The sequence below is a fragment of the Papaver somniferum genome, chromosome 6 (genome assembly GCF_003573695.1).
Source record: "Papaver somniferum cultivar HN1 chromosome 6, ASM357369v1, whole genome shotgun sequence".
Lineage (NCBI taxonomy): Eukaryota > Viridiplantae > Streptophyta > Magnoliopsida > Ranunculales > Papaveraceae > Papaver > Papaver somniferum.
Window position 1 is genome coordinate 101,737,539 of NC_039363.1, and position 18,335 is coordinate 101,755,873.

The following is an 18,335-nucleotide window of genomic DNA, read 5'->3' on the forward strand; positions in this document are numbered from 1 at the left end:
AGTAGACATCCTGATAGTTACCCGCCTAAAATTTCAGAATTTTTGGAGTTGTAAAAGTATTTTTTTGATATTTTACAAAACATAAAAACGTTTCTGAAAAATTCTGACGAGCAGAAAATTGTTGTTAACTAAATTAATTTTTGTGGGGTAACCATGAGTTTTTTGAAACGCTGATTCAAACGAAGTTTGTATATATAGATGTTATCTTCAAAACTCATATTTTACTTTCTGATTTGGAATTGTGATTTGTGAATAAAGGTGTCATCTCCGAGGGACATGGCTAATAGCCGCATGTGGTTGGAAACAAATCTTCCAAAGATGGCAAAGTTGAGAACATCGAACGCAACTCTAAGCATGGTCTTCATGATAAAGGTATATTTCGTAAACCTGAATCCGGAATTACTTTAGTTAAGGGTGAGTGTTATGTTTGTAAAATTTCTGGCCACGCGGCAGTAAATTGTAGACAACATAAAAACCTTAATAAGTAGAAAGTTAATGCTAATTTAGTTGAAACAAACTAGAACGAGTTTGGTGGCATGATGTCGGAAGTTATTTTAATAACCAATGTGAGAGACCAGTAGGTGGACTCTGGAGCCACCAAGAATGTTTGTTGAAACAGAGACCTATTCACCTCCTATCATAGGATAGGGGATGTCGAGAAACTCTTATTGAGTAACTCATATGCAATAGAGGTTGCATAAAAGGAAAAGGTCGAGCAGAAGCTCATATCTGTAATATTCTCACATTGAATGAAGTTTTCATGTTCCGAGCATATGCGAAAATCTTGTATCTTGTTCTGTTGTAGATGGAAAAATATTTAAGATCTTAATTGAATCTGGAAAACTTGTTGTAACTAGGCAGTGATTTTTTAAGCAAGAGTTATAGGACTTTGGGTCTATATAAGCTTAACGGAAAAACTGATGATGTGAACGTAGTTGATTCTTGTGATATCTTTGTGTGATTGATTGTTTTACGTGGTAGACTTGGAACCGTAAACTTATAAGTCAATGCTTAACTGGCTAGCATAGGCTTCGTACCCAAATTTAGTTTGGATTTTGAACACAAAAGTGAAATCTGTGAAGAATCAAAATATGCTATAAAATCTTTTAGCACAAATGTTCAGAGTAATAAGCCTTTAGAATTAATTCAGTTAGGCCTAGTTGACATGAGTTCAACCCAAAACCACTGTGGTAAAAGATGGTTATAACTTCCGTAGATGATTGTACGAGGTACTATCTTGTATACTTGCTTAGGATAAGGATGACGCCTTAGAAGCCTTAAGATGTATAAACTTGAAGTTGGAAACCAATTAGAAGCCTTGAACATAACAACCGTATCCTTAAGGAGATGATAATTTCCATGTTGATTAGTTCAGGATTACCTGCGGCCTTGTGGGGGGAGGCAGTCCTCTTAACTAGTATATCCTGAATAAAGTACCCTTTTAAGAATCAGATGAAACTCCATATGGTTTATGGAACGGTAGATGACCTTCTTATGAATGTGTCAAAGTGTGGGGGCGTTTGACTAAGATTGTAATTCCTCTTCCTAAAAGAACTAGATTGAAACCAAAAATGTTGATTGTGTTTTCGTATAGGGTATATTGAGTATACTTCTACAAATAGATTTTTGGTTGTGTGTTCTGATTTTTTCTGACATTGGTGTGAATATTATTACGGAATCTAGGGATGCTGAGTTCTTTGAACATGTTTATTCTAAACCTGTACCTCATTAGAGATGTGTTGTTGATCCCCTAGATTTATCTTCAAATAGTCAGAACTTATTTTAAAGGAAGATGAAGTTGATGTTGAGCCTAAGAGAAGTAAAATAATTAGACTTGAGACTTCTTATGAAACCGACTTCATAACATGCCTAGCTTAGTCTGAGCCACAGACTTGTAAAGAAGCCTTAATATCTACTGAAACCCCATTCTGGTAAGAAGCTTCATTTAGTGAAATGGACTCAGTCCGTTGGAACCAGACTTGGGAGCTTGCTAGTTTACCTCCAGGTTGTAAGACCATGGGATGTAAATGAGTCTTTAAGAGGAAACGATAGGTAGATGAAACTGTGGAAAAATATTAAGCTAAGTTGGTAGCTAAAGGCTATAAACTAAAAGAAGGTGTAGATTTCCTTGATTCTAATTCAATTGTGACGGAAATTACTTCCGTTGAGATACTAATTGTTATTGCTGCCATAAAGAACGTAGAGATACATCAGATGGATGTTAAGACAGCTTTTTCTAAAACCGTGAATTAGGTAAAGAAATTTACATAGATCAACCTGAAGACTTTGTAGTGAAAGGTTGTGAATACAAAGTTTGTAATTTGAAAAATCTTTGTATGGTTTTCAAATAAGCACGTAAACAGTGACATGGAAAATTTAATCATGTGATAATGGATAGTGGATTTAAATTAATGAATCTGACAAGTATGTCTACAAGTAACTTGTTAAGGGTCTGTGTAATTGTATGCTTGTATGTTGATGATATGCTTGATACAAACATAGATGTGATCAATTCCACTAAAAACATGCACTGAATGAGAACATTGACTTGAAAGACTTGGGCCCTTTTGATGTAATCTTAGGGATGAGGATTAGAAGATAATCAAACATTTATAAGTCTTAGTCGTTCTCATTATGTTGAGTTGTGCTTAAGAGATACAATCAGTCTGATTGTAAACCTGCTTGTACTTCGTACGATTATTCTTGTAGTCTCAAGAAAAATAAGGGTAGTGGAGTATCTTAACTTGAATACTCAAAAGTTATAGGATGTCTGATGAATTTAATGAACTGTAAGAGTCCAGACATTGCCCTATTGTGAGTAAGTTAAGTGGATTAATTGTAGTCCAGAGCAAGAGAATTCAGATGCACTGAGTAGAGTATTATGGTACCTAAAATACTCTTTTGATTTATGAAAGGAATCTTGTTGTCCTTGGGAATTTATGATGCAAACTGGATAGTTAACTCAGAGGAGTCTAAGTCTACGAGTGGATATGGTTTCACTCTAACATGTGGGTTTGTTGTTGGAAGATTTCCAAACAAACATATCGCTCAATTCATTATGGAATCTGAGAGTATTGCGTTAGATAAAGCATGAGAGGGGGACGAGTGCCTAAGATGCTTTTTAGAAGACATTCCTCTTTGGCATAGGCCTGTGCCAGCTATATCTATACATTGTGTTAGCCAATCTATAATAGTTAAAGCTAAGAAATAACTAATCTCAATCGGCGTTTTTTCATTGATTGGATAAAGTCCAAGGAGAATATCGCGCAATCTTTGACGAAAGGTTTGTACAAAGAGATAGTTAAAAATGCATCGAGGGGGTTGGGGCTTAAGCTCATATATTAAACTTTCCATGAAGGATACTCAACCTTGCTGACTGGAGATCCCATGATCAAGGTTTCGAATGAGACAACTAATTTGTGGTGGGTAAAGGTAAACACTATCAGAGATTTTCATTCTCTGTCCCTTCCCTATGGTGTAGACGTGATAGTGTGACTGCATGTGGAGGATGACTTTTTAATAAGTCTTAATGAGTTCTATAGTTTCAATTTAAGATTGAAGTGGGGTGTAGCAGTAACACTCTTTATGGAAACTCACCTATCTGAATGAGGAAGTGGGTCGCTTCCTGTGAGAATATGAGCTGATTCTCTAGAGCATTCTGAGAAACAGGATACGTCCAGGGCCAAAACGGACAAAACGGCACGAGCTTGGCAGCAATCTTGGAGATATCACCCGTGGTTGTTATCACGAATTACATCAAATGCTAGCAGTTCAAGACATAGTTCACTGTCTCTAGCAAGTAATTCTGGTAATATCTCACTAAGCAAAGGTTCAAGACCTCATGGACACCTCTGCCTAAAATGGTATTTCCTGCGTTTTTTATGTGATTTTCATTTTGATGGTTTTGGTATTACTGGAACTTAGGACCTAAAGGTCACTAAGGGTTCACTAGTTCATGCTTTTTCACTTTGGTGAAAGATACCTATAGTCTCACCATGTGAGAATTAAAGATGAAAGCTCTCAATACTATTATGATTTATACAATCCATAGTATGACCCTGGGGTAAACACACTTTTGTGTGAGGGAGAGGACGTAGAAATAACTAGTATGATTTCAACACTTGCACGATCAGTCTGTTTGGATCGTGAGGTTGGGATGTTTATTTACCAAGATCTATCTGTGTTTTCATGTTTTATTGAGTTTTCATTCATGTGGGGGATTGTTGGAAAACGATTAATAAAAAAATAATTTTTTAAAGTTTTTAATAAAAAATTATAATTTATTGTTTTATTTTGTGAATGAAACTTTTTAGTCCCACGTCGTGGAGTTTCCAATTTTTAGTAGTTTTAAGAAACTATATAAACCTTTTAGTCCCACATCGGGGAGTTTTTCTTCTTAAGTTGTATTTGTCAATTATATAAAGAAATTCACTACTTTTGTAAAATCTATGGGAAAGGGGTTGCTCTATATTTTAGAGGGACCCCTAAGGGAAAATATTTTATAGCGGTTTTTAAGCATTCGCGATTTTCCTTAACGGTTTTTTCGGAGTTGCCAAGCTCAAGTTGAGCATCTACTACATATGCTAGTAGTAGGTGTATTAGGGTGTTTTATCCTGGAGATATCCGTCCTGTGAGGGCTATAGCATCACTCTTGAGTGTAGCCGGACGCTAATGTCTTAAGGACAGCGTGTTGAACACGTGACTCACTCTATTTTCCAAAGTTTTGCCTTGTTGTTGTTGCGGAGATACGGGGAGCTTGTTCGTTTCGTCAAAGCAATCACTTCCATTATAAAGGAGCTAAGTATCAATAACTTTTGCTTATTTGATTTTTCTTTGTTTTTGATTATTGCACCCAACAGAAGACACCACAAAATAAGCCACGTCTCACTTTTCTGTTAACTCCAGATGGTCCTGACACGTTCCAACTGGCAAAGACATATTGAGTGGTGCTGATACATAAATACTAGGCCAGCCACATTTAAATAAGTGTGTTTGGAGCTGTGAGCAGGAGTGTTGACAATATTCAGTCGCAAACACCAATTTAGCTTCTAGTCATGCCATTGGTTTCGGAATGAGCCAAATTCACTTGTACTTTTTACAAAAGCACTAAAATGGTATTGTTAGCCAAAATATCGAGTCCTAACTAATATAAATATGAATATAAAATGTAGCATTTACGTGCTTATGAAGGACCAACAACTCAACCTCCATTTACAGCAACATAATATTCATGGCCACAACCAACAACTAATTCAACCTAGACCCACTCTTTAATTCATAACCAGCTTCTGAATCTTTTTAACATCAGCTCCATCTTTCGATACCACCACTGCTTTACCACCAACACCACTGTGGATCCAAATTCTTCTCAAAACGAAATCAAACAAATACCCACCACCAAATCAAGACTGTAACCAACACCAATTCCATCTCAATCGAACCCATACTTCATTTTCCACCAGCAAAACCTTTTCCCTTAAATTAGAGCAACATAACTCAAATCCAAACCAAATTAACACTAATTCAAGCTTGCTGTGTTATTCTATGTGAATCTCAAATCCTAGTTTTCTTCTCTTCACCATCATATTCAATAGAAATCCCTAGAATTATTTTTGTTTCTTAAAAATCCCCAAATCCAAAACCCTAAAATTATTTGTGCAATATGAGAATCTTCTTTAGTTGGTTTTTATTGATTTACCAACTTTTTCAACTGCAACTTCTTCTTCTGTTAGCGAACCCAAATCATGTTCTCCCGATATAATATTTGCAACATCATAAATTCTTTCTGCAAAAAATCAGATCCATCAAGCCCTAATTTTCCATTTTTTCTCAAACTAAACAAGCCTTAATAGAAGAAATTATAGGAGAAGATGAACTTGAAATTATTGAATGATTTGAAGAAGTTAAAGGAAAAGATGAAACTTGATTCTCACTTTCTCATTACGCTTCCAGGGAAGAAGGAGAAGAAAACAGAGGGGGTCGATGAAGATTTTGGGGAATGAAAGGATTTGAGACATTTATGTTTCGGTATGGGCTTTAGCGTAATTTCTATATACAATTTTGACTGGGTAAACTAGTCTTGACCAATCAATGTGGGTTCAAGACGGAAAACCAAACAGAAGAGCACTTTAGAAAAGTTCTAAATGTCGGGGGAATTAATTTTTCGGGTATCAAAAAATGGAGGTACTTTATCAAAATTCCCATTCATAATCTCAATATATCTGTAGCACATGAGCAAACTACCCAATATTATCATTACTATAATATCTCTTTCTCCAACAAAAAGTCTCACACTGATTAGAAATTTTGAAAATTCAAATATCAATAGACATTAATAAATGGTTGACCGAAAAACATGTCAAAATTGTAGCCTTTCAAATTTATGCATCGCGTTTCTACAAGTACTATGCACTAGCTTCCATAGCCACACCACGACGAACATTTTAGATGACTTATAATGATGTACTACCAAACAACACTCTGACATACATCATTGACAAGAAACGATAGATCACAATATCTAGCTTCTCCATCAGAAAGAGTACAAGAGAAACTCCAAAATATTATTCTTTAACTACACCATGTCAAAAAAAACATACAAACTGTGTCCGCCAACAAATATTCTTATATAATAACAAGAAACCGTATCTCCACCACAACGAATATCACATCTCAGCGAACAATCACTGTCCTGCAACTTATTGGTAGCGACACGCTTCAGATACTCTAACTAAAATCAAATTATTCATAACTGCAACATATCAAACCCTGACAATCGGCCAACACTTCCAAAAAGAAACCTACAACAATATTTCCCCAAATCCTCATTACAATGAACAACTAAGGAAGACCGTGTATGAACTCATCTTAACATTCTTCAACTTCAGGTTAATTACAATCAGAAACACAATCCAATTGATGACGATTGATAACCAAATTGTTTACCTTGGACTGAAACAATAATAATGAGAGTTTGACATGTTGACATCTCCATCTTTAGTTCCACCAACCAAAATTTGTATCCCAATATCATCAGTCTTGTAAAAGAAATTGAAGAAAAAGAACCTCAAAGTGACCAAAATTTAATCCCAATATCACAACTATGAAAACTATTTTAAGTATGAACTTTCATAAACTAGGAAACCCAATTATGCCATTCAGTTTTGTAATCCCCAATCATAGTAACCTTGTAAAATATATATGGAACTGAGGCAATTATCGGTTCATGTCATATTTTTATACTAGTACTAGTCTAATACAAATGTAGTTATCGGATGTTAATTCGTTCCAGTTGCCCTTGTTATGTTTTTGAATTGGGCCACCTGCATTCGTGCCGTTTGCAATACCAAATTAAACAAGACAACAAAATAGATAAGATTAGATGACTGGTACATCATTGGGGGACGACCAAATATTCTAACGAATACAATTGGAAGTAATTTTAACTGAAATTTTTTTACTACACTTTTTTCGTTCCTGATTTATTTAACAACGATTACAGATGTCACTAAGTCAAGAAAGTTCTTTATGTTTGGAGCTGACTTTGCTCTTCAAAATATACAAAAACCATACCCAGTCGGTGGACCATTTCTTTTTCGCCCACGTTTAGACCTGCGAGTGCCCATTTTCTGGGTAAAAAATTTGAATATAAAAAATCTTCGATCACTGATCAAACTTCTTCAAATTTTTTTAAATCCATATCACTTACGACAATTATCATCAGTCTAGTGAAAGAAATTTGAAGAAAAACAAGCTCACATTGATCAAAATCGGAAAATGAAAATTATAGGAAAACTCTTTTTAAATTTCAATCTCGAAATTGTAGGATCATAGACAAAGTCTTCGAAATTTCTATTAATTTGTAAGAGCTTCAGCGATTAAGAGTTCTCCAGTGCCAAAATTTCGAAAAATTAAATAAATGATCCGTCGATCAATGTTAGAAAATATTTACTTAAAAAAAGACCCAATTTTCGGACCACAAAGTATAACAGACAGATTACACTTAAGTAACCATATAAAAGGTCTTCTAAAGTCGGGCAATTAGATGAAATATTTCTTGTACATAAGATTATACATATCAACAAATTAACCGAGAGAAAAACAGAAAAGATCATATAAGCGAGAGTAGAATGAATGATAACAAAATCGTTGATTTCTAAAAAAAATTGTTTGATTTGATTAAATGAAGGATGATAATCATATTTTAGTTTCTATAATTTGTTTTGGACTTTTTGGTATCATAGACAAAAATAAAATAAAATAAATCATAAATAGAAACCACAAAAAAAAAAAAAATAATATGATGCTTCCAAAATCATTTTTTATAGAAACTGGAAACCGCGGCCCTTACATAGGCCGCTTATATACTTCTCATCTTGTATTAAAAAGTGGCCCTTGGACCTTATATGGCCCTGGGCAATCTGAAATTTGTTGCACTTGAACGTTTGACGACATCCATGTAGTAGGCGTGATATTTTGGACTCACGTAACACGGTTTGGACCGTTCGGTAGTAAGTAAGCACAATAAACTTTCACGTCAGTACTACTAGTTTCCAAATTTTCGTGTCAAAGAAGACCACGAGACAACAAAACCAAGGATGGGAACTCTCGCGTAGTCTTTATCCAAATCCAAACAAACGGAATAAACTCCACGTCATCCCATATCCATTCATCTTTTTGGATCTCATAAATGATGATTCGGATAACCAAACAAACACATGGTGGTTCATTGTCCCGGGTCCAACTCTGACCTGTTCCTCCTACTATTTTCCCATATACTACTCCCTACATCCCATTATTAAGTGATATATTTCAAGTTTCCACAGTGTTTAAGGAAAGCAAGGGAAATGAGTATATTTAAGCATTTTTTACAATTATACCCTTATGGATAATAAATAGTGAAATTTTGAAATGATTTCTCCCTCAAACTACACCACGGATGTTCGCAAATTTTATACCATTGAAAAGTATTTTAAAACACCTACGTAACGAATATAAACATGCCCATCAAATTATGCATATTTCTTATATTTCTTATAATCAATTAAAAGGATAATTTTAGAAATATCTCATTGTTTAGTGATATAGGTCATTTAATAGTGCGACAAAATCTAAAAGTAAATAGGTCACTTAATAATGGGACGGAGAGAGTATTATTACTTGCTTTATCCAACAAGTTACATGATTTATCCTCCATATCAGATTTGGAAAAACAGAAAAGTCACAAGTTATTTTGGGTACATAATTTGTGAATGGATCCTAAAAGTAAAAAAATTAACTTGTTGTGAAGTAAAAATTTTTTGCTTCTGATTTTTGTTTCTGGTATCCAAACAAGCTATAACTAGATTTTCTTGAAATTTTTAATTTGACACAGAAGAAGGAGGATGAGTTGAATTCATTGCGATTCAAGAAGTGCAAGTGTAGTCAATCATCATAAAATATGAAAAGATATAGGCATTCCGATACGATATGTTGTGCTGTATGGACGTTGATGTTCATTATTCTCCTCCAATATACAATTCCAATCATGCATTCAAAAATTAATATCCATCACAAATATCAAAGAATTGGTATTGTCAAGAATCTGGATAACTTGGTAGCATGTTTTTCCACTCTCATACAACACAACAATCCTTCCATAAACCACCAAACTGTTAGGCGAGAAATTGCCAAAAATAAGTTGAAACCGAAAAACATTAATGAGATAAGAAAACGACACAAGAAATCGAAAAAGTGTTTATCATCAACTGTTCATAGTACCTGGTGGGATAACTTAAAAACGTCGCTCAATTTTGTACTCTAGTTTTATTTACCCCCTTTTTTTTTATCATTGCCCTAAAACGTGGACCCCACCGATTTATAAATCAATCAGGAATATGCTTTGCTCTTCTCTTTGAAAATCCTCTTTACCCTTCTTTAATTTTCTTTCCCCATTCCACCATTACAGAGAAGAAACAAAAGAAAACCTAAAGAAGATAAGAAATCAATGGATATCTTTAAGGAATTTATCTTGACTGTTTTGATTTCTATGTGTTTAGCTTTCTTAATCGCCAAGTTAGTTTCAGGAGCTTCTTCATCTTCTACTAGTAGTAAACAGGAAAGTATTGCTGCTGCTGCTGCTGCTGCTGCTCCAGTAAAATCAGAGAAGAAGAGGAGTAAGAAGAAGAAAGACAAGGAGATTGTTGATAAGGAGAAGTTAGTTATTGGGGAAAGGAGTTTCGTTAGTAGTGAATTGAAGAATACAGGGTTACAAATTGAAAACAAAGTTGAAGAATCTGTTGAGGTTAATGATGTTTTAGTTGATAAAATTGATTTGATTACTAAAGAATTGTCTGATGAGGAGGTTAGGGGAGAGAATTTGAATAAATTTGTTGAGATTGTCGGTGAAGAGGAAAAAGAGGTGATCCAGGTGAAGGAGGATGAAGAAGATAAAGAGGTGGTAGAGAATCTGGTTGCGGAAACGTCTGGGAGAGATGAAATTGGTGTGGAATTGGAAAATACTAGTGATGTGGTGGTTGAGAAAGAAAGTGGGTTAAAGGAGGAGGAGAAAACTCGAATTGATTGTTTGGTTAGTGATGATGAAGAATGGGAAGGTATAGAAAGAAGTGAGGTTGAGAATTACTTTGCTACTGCTTCCACATTTGTTACTTCTGGTGTTAACAATCAAGTTTTGTCAAAGCTGAGTAGTGATGTTCAGATGCAATTATATGGACTTCGTAAAGTGGCTACTGAAGGACCTTGTTATGAACCTCAACCCATGGCATTGATGGTTTCTGCTCGTGCAAAGTGGTAAACTTCTATTTCTTATCTTTCTTTATTGATTAGCCAGGGTTTGTTGAATTTATTGGTGCTTGCATGTTTGATCAAGTATCTAAATCGATTCGCTACTTAAGGCCTATATGCAGATAATGTGTGAATTTAGTTTTAATTTTCAAGTATCTAGGATTGGTTTTATTGGGTACTGAGTTGTTTAAGATATTGCAAGATGATCAATTGAATTCAAACCCATATCATCATTACTTGGGAAACTAAGAAGAGAAAGAAAATACAAGTATTGTTGTTGTTTTTTTGTAAGTGAAGCTATTGGATTAGTGGAATGTTGGTAATGGTGTCAGGAGAAGTAGGGGGAAATGGGGGAATGGATAACCAAAACCTCATCAGTTGTAGTTTTGGATATTTAACCCCAACGATGCATAACTAGAATTATAATCTGCAAATGGTTTTTCATGTTCCTTTTTCCCAAAAATAATAAAATGACAATGGATGGTTTCAAACTTGAATATAGAAGGAAGGGTGATGTGGGCAAAAAGTTGAAAATAAATGTCACTATCTAATGCCGCAGATGGCAGTTGATAGATGGGAATCTTGCACCAAATGGTGGATTAATAGCTAGTAACATCCAATAAATTTCTTAAGGACTTAGCCAGCTGGTCCGCATAAACCTTATTAGGAAAGAACCATAGCCAAACATCAAGGTTGAGATCCTAAACTCATGAGTGTGCGAGTCAAGTTGGTCCTAGTGGACCCAGAACCCCACGGTTAAGGTATGCTGTGGTTCCCTGCAAGCAACAATTTTGCGAGCCATATAGCATCTTTCATTCTTCGAGTGTATATTCAAAGTGAAGCAATGAGCTTGCCTAATCTGTGTTGCTTGTTAGTTTCTTTCATGTATCCATGTGGCAATACCATGTACTTCATTTTGGTATACACAAGTCATCATCTTAGGTCTTTGTTTATGGCTTTATGCATATCGATGTAAGGTCTAAATTTTGGTGCATGGTTAAGATACTCTTTATGTTTAGATACCTCTCTAGAATAACATGGTTAAGGAGCTACCATGTATGACTATTTCTTATGTTTTGCAAGGCATGCTTGGCAACGGCTAGGAAACATGAGTCCGGAGGTGGCTATGGAGCAGTATACAGCTCTTCTTACAGAGAGCGTCCCTGGGTGGACAGGCAGAAATGTGGAAGTATGTCCTGTGCTTCTAAGCTTTAATGAGATGGTGTCTTCATTAATTCCCATTCATATTTTGGAAGACTCATGTATTGGTCTTGGATAATGCTTATTACAGGGACAGAGTAAACATGACCAAAGTAGTGATTCTCCAGGAACAGAGGTATCAGGAGTGAAACACCACAAGATAACTTCATCGCAAGATTATCAACCTGTTTTGGAAGATGAAAGGTAGACGTAAAAAAAACAACTTACTTTTCCTTTTTGGGTGTATTCAGTTTACCAATGTGGTGGTTCTTTGATTTTCCCCAGGAAACCAGGAGATAGCTCATCTGCTGAAAGAAGTGATGGTACTGGGGGCGCAAAAATTCTCTAACTACGCTACATGATTATTCGCAGCTCCGTTTTTCTTTTCTAATTTCTGTGTATATCCTGGTTGTCGAACTTTAGGTTTCTCTGTGCCCGAAAATCTGTTGTGGTTATATTAGTCCAAACTCGTATATATAAAAAGGGTACATGGTATTGCAGTAGTTGAAAAGTGAGAAAATTTGATGCAGAGAGAGAAAGAAAAAACAAGTCTCTATAGAAAAGCTTGGGCATCCATCTACTAGGCTCCATACATGCAGATTTTATTATGCGTATGTGATCTGTGTTGTTTTGATCTTTCCCCGCAGACCAGCTTCATATGTTTTAATACCATACCAAAATCATCATAACCCAAACAGACTACTTCTGAGCATTAATGAATTTTAAGCATTCAATGTTGGAACGCTAGTGATACGCACAAGAAAAGCAACTGAAGCTAATAATTTTTGTTCTCTCCCAAATAATGCTGAGTTTCAGAGATACACCAATAGAACCTAGCTTCTTCAGTTATTATTTGAAAGTAAAGTTAATAGTTCTTGATGACAAACCATAATCCCTTTTTTTGGTTACATTCTTCATAGGACGAGTCTGCAAAACAGTTAGTTGAGCGGAGCTGAAACACTTGAAAGCGACTATGCTTCTCCTCGTCGTTTCTGTAGATACTCTCTTCTTAGAAATCAGATCTCCTTAATGAGCGTTAATCTAACAATCATATATTTTTTCCTCAGCAAAGACTATAAATTGAAGAACACACAAGCCAGTGTGCAAGCGATTACAACTTAAAAAGTCTTGAGCAAAAACAGCCTAACAAGAAAAATCTAAAGATACATGGGGACATTTCAGACCAGCAAAAATCATAAGGACATGACTGCCAACAAAACAAAAGCACGTTTCAGATCAGCAAAAATCACAAGTCGCAGAAATGCTCGCAATATTCTTCCTCTATGATTATCGGCAAGATTATTAAAAATAAGTTTACTAGACCCCAGAGATGGAGCATGCCCATACAACATCACTGCAACAAGAAAACACCGATATGTTAGTCACAACTCACAAGTCGACATAAGAAGGAGCAATTAAAGCTAATAGTTTTGGTACTGATAGGAGCAAATAACACTGAGTTTCAGAGATGCACTTCTTAAGTTACCTCATTTTTGGGAGCAGGCAACCTAGCTCTTGACGTTACAAAATCCCATCTTTTTATTAGTCTTTTACTGAACTCTGCATCGGACATGTCTGCAAAGGCTGAGCGGAATCGTCTCACACAGTCCTGGAACACTTGAAAGCGTCTATTCTTCTCCTCGCCGTTTCTGCAAATCTGGTAATGTTCCATCCACCTTTCGTATAAACTCATCATACTTTCCTCTGATTCCATATCCTCGTATTTCACTACGAATCCCCCTGCAAGCAATCATTATTATGCACACAATATACTACTAATGTCAGTGGCTTTTCCGTTGACAAATTCGCATAACACAACAGATGATTCTGTTTTTAAGAGTAAAAAATTCATTACTTGGTTGCGTATTTGATGATGTGGTAGTGGCACAGCTCCTTACCGTCATCTTGGTCTGATTGATGATTGATCTATTAATGATGCTTGATGATGAAGCTGAAGCCGACACAAAACCCTTCATCGTGTACATTATTAGGACTTCGATCCGAAAGAAACACTAAGAAAATCCGAAATTACAGCCCAAGATATTTTCAGCCCATTGACTTTGTCAATAAAAGTCAAATTGTTTTTCTTAGGGGTTGTCCAAACAAGCCAGGATTCAGATCCGGAGTCAGATAGCGGCCCGCAGTTCTCCAGTGTATACCACTACCAGTTTCTGATTACACCTTCTATACATTCTCCGCCAAAATTTTCTTCTTACCACGATATCACTCGATCCTTCTTACTTCTGGGTTTCTATAACATCTTCTTAAATGGAGATCTTAATCAAATTCCTATTGTAATTATCTTGTTCGTCTTCTTCAAAATGGGGATCGTAATAGAGAATGAAATCTGGGAACCTAAACCCTCACTATATGTATTTCTCTTTTTCTCTTCATTCTTATCAATCTTCATTCTTCCTTACTTTTCTAATAACCCTAATAGATCTTCACCTTCACCTGATCTCCCTGGTGGTACTCTCTCTTCATTAACCAAATCTTCATTTCTTCGTTTCCAAAGAAGTTTTTTGTTACTCTATTCTTTGGCTTCAGTAATTCAAGGTCTGCAATCTGTATTTGGGGAGTTTGAATATGCTTATTATGGTGTTAGTAGAGATGAAATGGTGGTTACTCTTTGTATTGGGTCTGTTGCTGCTATTCTTATTGGTACTTTCTTGGGCATGATTTCTGATATAATGTAAGTTTTACTAATTTAACTATCCGTGGCGTTTGTTTTAATTGTTAAGGGTATTAAATTTCAGAATAAATGTTGATTGCTATATAAGGTAAAATATGAAATTGGCACTGGTATAACTAAAGAACTTTATTTACTGAACATCAATACTCTATCCCAATGGCCAATGTTTGGTTTATGAATAAACTACATCGAAAATGGTTATGACACATGGTAATCTTCTTATGGAAACTCTTTGGCTTAAAGATTACATTGGCTAAGGCAAAGATATTTTTGTGAATTGATTTACGAGGGGGTCAAAGATTTGCTTTGTAGTTGATTTTATTGGGATCAAATTGATTATGTGGATTAACACTTGTGTTGTGTTATACGTAGAGGTCAAAAGAAAGTATGTGTGTTGTTTGGAATGCTTCACATTTTTGTTGGTATTTGGAAGAAGTTCACAATGCACCCTAGCGCTTGGATAGTAAGCATATGTACAGCTCTTGCTTCTTCTGTATTCTCATTCAGCTTTGAGACATGGACTGTTACCGAACATGATAAGGTATGTGTAAGAATCACTATTCTCAACTTTGTGTGACTTTGGAGTGCATCAAAAAACTGAATAGTGATTAAGTTCGATAAAGTCATTGAGTAGGCACATACGCACCAAGGGTTAGAAATGACATTGTACTTATTGATGGTGTTGAGAAAAAACATAAGGACCAAAAAAATCTAAAATGAGAGTTGAAATTCATTATTGGCTCTGAATTGCAGTTTCAGGATAATAGATTCAGTTACCACCCTATATCTGGAGGAGATTTCTGATTTTGTTTCTATGAAAGCTCGATAAATTGTGAAAACGGAGTTCTAAGGACTGATTTTTGCTCCCTTGAAATCTCTTATTACATGTGAAGGCTTTAAATAATTGAATGACATTTCATCTTGTAACTGAAAATAGACTAGGCAAACAGGGAAGACTGTAGAATGATATTTTGTTCCACTTTGTGCCATCCAACTTATTTTTACATACCAGATCATTATTTATAAACAATACATTCTTTGCTGCAGTTGGGGCATAGGCAGGATTTACTGAGTGAGACATTTTGGCTGATGGCATTCTTTGAATCTGTATCTCTTATTGGAAGCCAAATGATTGGAAATTTTCTTGTTGATATGGATCCCAAGAATGGAACTGGTTTCCCTTCGGCGGCGATTGCATTTCTTGCATTTGTGTGCATTATTTATATCGCTAGAGAATGGAAAGAGAGTTCACGGACAGCTGGCTATGGGGACTACAAGGTGGCCTTCTCGGCGGTCATTCTTGGTGGTAAGAATCACTTTCCATCTAAAACCGTGCCATGTCTCCTTGATCAAAGCAAAACTGAAATCTCAAGTGCATTCTTGCATGAATGCTGTATGCAAACAGGAGATAGTGAACTCAAAATAGTGCATGTAATTTTTAAATACATGATGCAGGAGGTGTGAGGATCTATTAATGAGATGCCTAGACTGTTGACCTTTCTCTCCAGGCCTTTTATCTCATTTACTGAGTTGCTTATTTCTTGGCAGATAAAAGAATATGGCTATTGTCATGTGCACAAGCATGTATTCATTTCTCAATCGCAATATTTTGGCTTCTTTGGGCACCAACAATAGTGGTATGTTCCTTTCTGCAATTGGTATCCAATTATAATTCTCACTCTTTTTTTTTGTAGTGAACATAAGTTTATAATATCTTCTCATTGTCACTCGTAATTTCATACTTGCTTTCCTGGCGCTGCATGAAGGACACATTAGGGTAATAGATTTCGAATTATGAAAAAAACTGCTGTAGGTTAATTAGATGTACATTCTGGATACAAAGACAGGGGTCAAAGTCCAAGTCTTACTGTTGGATCATCTTCAGAGCAAGTTGTTTTACATAAAACTATGAAAACAACTGATTCTTAGTTGAATGGGTATGATGGAGTTATATTGCACGTGCATCTGGAAACTGCTTTAGTGACGTTGGAGTCTCTATACTGGAGTCGTTCAGATAAAAACATTTTAGTGCGATTTTTGGGTTCTAACTTCTGATGTTGCTACTTGATAATCCAGTGGTGGCGTAGATGCAACTGAAAAGTTCAAATGCAACCTAGTGATATAAAAAATAAATTGAATACCTGCATTAATTTTTAAACTTCGTCAGTTGTCAGCTTCTTAAAATCGTTTAAGGACTTTAAAGAGATTATTTGCGTGGTTTCAGGCAGATGGACGTGAGGTCAATCTAGGACTGATATACCCATGCTTGCTGGGTGCAAGAATGCTTGGAAGCACAGCAGTTCCGTGGTTCCTTAGCAGTGGGCCATCACCAGTTCGAACAGAGGATTGCCTCATTGCAGCGTTCATTATTGCAGGATTGACCTTGTCTATAGTTGCATTTGATTATCAGGTACTGTGGCTGTGAACCAAAGCTAATTTGAAGCTATGAGGATTAGTAAATCGAAACCTAAAATGTTCTAATTTCAGGAAATTGGAGTGCTAGTGACTCTATTTTGCTTGTTCCATTCCTGTGTGGGGCTAATTTTGCCCTCGCTTGCAAGATTAAGAATAACGTAAGCACACCACTGTTTACTCCTTTCTTAACTGTAGTGTAGCTGTTGTGAAGATTAAACTGATTATTACTAATATACTACTTATGCAGGTATGTGCCAAATCAGTTGCGTGGGGGAATGATTAGTCTGTCTCTAGCTCCGGCAAATGCAGCAGTTCTTTTTGTTCTTATTCAGGTAATATGCTTCACGTATAGGATGGATTGAAAGAATCTTTACTATCTTGAAATCTCATACACATGGCACATGCCCAATCATGGCATCATTTCAGAAAATATTGTTATCAGTTTACTGTTGAATTTTCTATATATTGGAAGGCATTCTAAGCCTTAATATTCCATTGTTCTCTTGTGATTACAGGGAGGCTACAGTCGTAACCTTGAGAATTCAACAATTATTGCTTTCGCAGCATTAGGCCTCTTCGTAGCGGCATTTTGCATGCACATGTTGAAGCGTAGTGGAAAACAACCCTACCAAAATTGGCATGATTTGTAAGTTTGAAGGGGACAAGTATTTGGCCTCTTTTTTCCCATAGTTCTTTTCTTTCGATAGTAAACAGTCGACATCAATGATAATCAATGAGGAAAACAGCAAATTTTAGCTTATTTTTTAGAAGTATACAGTTAGTGGAGCAGCAGCTACACAATGATCAGATGCAGATGTAAAGACATTTGGCTGTTACTGGTGAAGACTCGTCGAAATGCCAAGGTTTGGGAGAAACTGAACTGCAACCCCTGCGACCCGGGAACTTGCACCAAGTAGGAATTAGCGTCTTCATTCCATCAACAGGTGAACAGTTCCTCGTAATTTTGATTTTTGGTAAAAGAACTGCTATAGGAATGTAAAGAAAAGTGAATGTATATGGAGTTTTTGTATTTTTCACTGCTTATAACTGAATGGTGGTAGAACTGGGGTCTTTCTTAGACCATATTTTGAAAATGAAAGTTTCTGAATGTGGTGAATGTGACTATTGGAACTGAAATGACTTGTAATAGAAATTTTGGAACTGGTCTTTATGTTGAAATCTGTGAAATTTTGTTCGAAATTGGGTCTATGATTTCTGATTAGTAACTGGTAATTTGGTGATTGAA

General features: G+C 35.8%; 3 protein-coding genes across 4 annotated transcripts; 2 read left to right on the forward strand and 1 right to left on the reverse strand.

Annotated features, from left to right (window-relative positions):
- The first annotated feature begins 9,883 nt into the window (after positions 1–9,883).
- Positions 9,884–12,596, forward strand: LOC113288619 (acyl-CoA-binding domain-containing protein 3-like). Its single transcript, XM_026537710.1, has 4 exons — positions 9,884–10,788; positions 11,866–11,971; positions 12,074–12,186; positions 12,268–12,596. The coding sequence occupies exons 1-4, from the start codon at positions 9,986–9,988 to the stop codon at positions 12,329–12,331; spliced, it is 1,086 nt and encodes a 361-aa protein (XP_026393495.1). The 5' UTR covers positions 9,884–9,985; the 3' UTR covers positions 12,332–12,596.
- Positions 12,597–13,129: 533 nt separating this feature from the next.
- On the reverse strand, positions 13,130–13,945 carry LOC113285974 (thiol protease SEN102-like). Of its 2 annotated transcripts, XM_026534707.1 has the most exons (3): positions 13,838–13,945; positions 13,469–13,722; positions 13,130–13,336 (listed from the first exon to the last, which is right to left on the reverse strand). In XM_026534707.1, exons 1-3 carry the CDS (start codon positions 13,884–13,886, stop codon positions 13,334–13,336), a joined length of 306 nt encoding a protein of 101 aa, XP_026390492.1. In that variant the 5' UTR covers positions 13,887–13,945; the 3' UTR covers positions 13,130–13,333. The 2 variants fall into 2 exon arrangements, with proteins under 2 accessions (XP_026390492.1, XP_026390491.1); XM_026534706.1 differs by having other exon boundaries at positions 13,130–13,722.
- Positions 13,946–14,303: 358 nt separating this feature from the next.
- LOC113288620 (molybdate-anion transporter-like) lies at positions 14,304–18,289 on the forward strand. The gene is made up of 8 exons (XM_026537711.1): positions 14,304–14,674; positions 15,047–15,215; positions 15,722–15,980; positions 16,223–16,311; positions 16,899–17,084; positions 17,162–17,247; positions 17,337–17,421; positions 17,605–18,289. The coding sequence occupies exons 1-8, from the start codon at positions 14,304–14,306 to the stop codon at positions 17,737–17,739; spliced, it is 1,380 nt and encodes a 459-aa protein (XP_026393496.1). The 3' UTR covers positions 17,740–18,289.
- Positions 18,290–18,335: the final 46 nt, after the last annotated feature.

What these genes read in the sequence shown, in the direction of transcription:
- LOC113288619 (XM_026537710.1), top strand. Translation starts at nt 9,986, where the DNA reads ATGGATATCTTTAAGGAATTTATCTTGACTGTTTTGATTTCTATGTGT. An exon ending in GTTTCTGCTCGTGCAAAGTG is followed by an intron (nt 10,789 to 11,865) that starts GTAAACTTCTAT and finishes ATGTTTTGCAAG; the next exon opens with GCATGCTTGGCAACGGCTAG. An exon ending in GGACAGGCAGAAATGTGGAA is followed by an intron (nt 11,972 to 12,073) that starts GTATGTCCTGTG and finishes TGCTTATTACAG; the next exon opens with GGACAGAGTAAACATGACCA.
- LOC113285974 (XM_026534706.1), bottom strand. Translation starts at nt 13,886, where the DNA reads ATGACGGTAAGGAGCTGTGCCACTACCACATCATCAAATACGCAACCA. An exon ending in ATCATCAAATACGCAACCAA is followed by an intron (nt 13,723 to 13,837) that starts GTAATGAATTTT and finishes GATTGCTTGCAG; the next exon opens with GGGGATTCGTAGTGAAATAC.
- LOC113288620 (XM_026537711.1), top strand. Translation starts at nt 14,304, where the DNA reads ATGGGGATCGTAATAGAGAATGAAATCTGGGAACCTAAACCCTCACTA. An exon ending in CTCGGCGGTCATTCTTGGTG is followed by an intron (nt 15,981 to 16,222) that starts GTAAGAATCACT and finishes ATTTCTTGGCAG; the next exon opens with ATAAAAGAATATGGCTATTG. An exon ending in TTTGGGCACCAACAATAGTG is followed by an intron (nt 16,312 to 16,898) that starts GTATGTTCCTTT and finishes GCGTGGTTTCAG; the next exon opens with GCAGATGGACGTGAGGTCAA.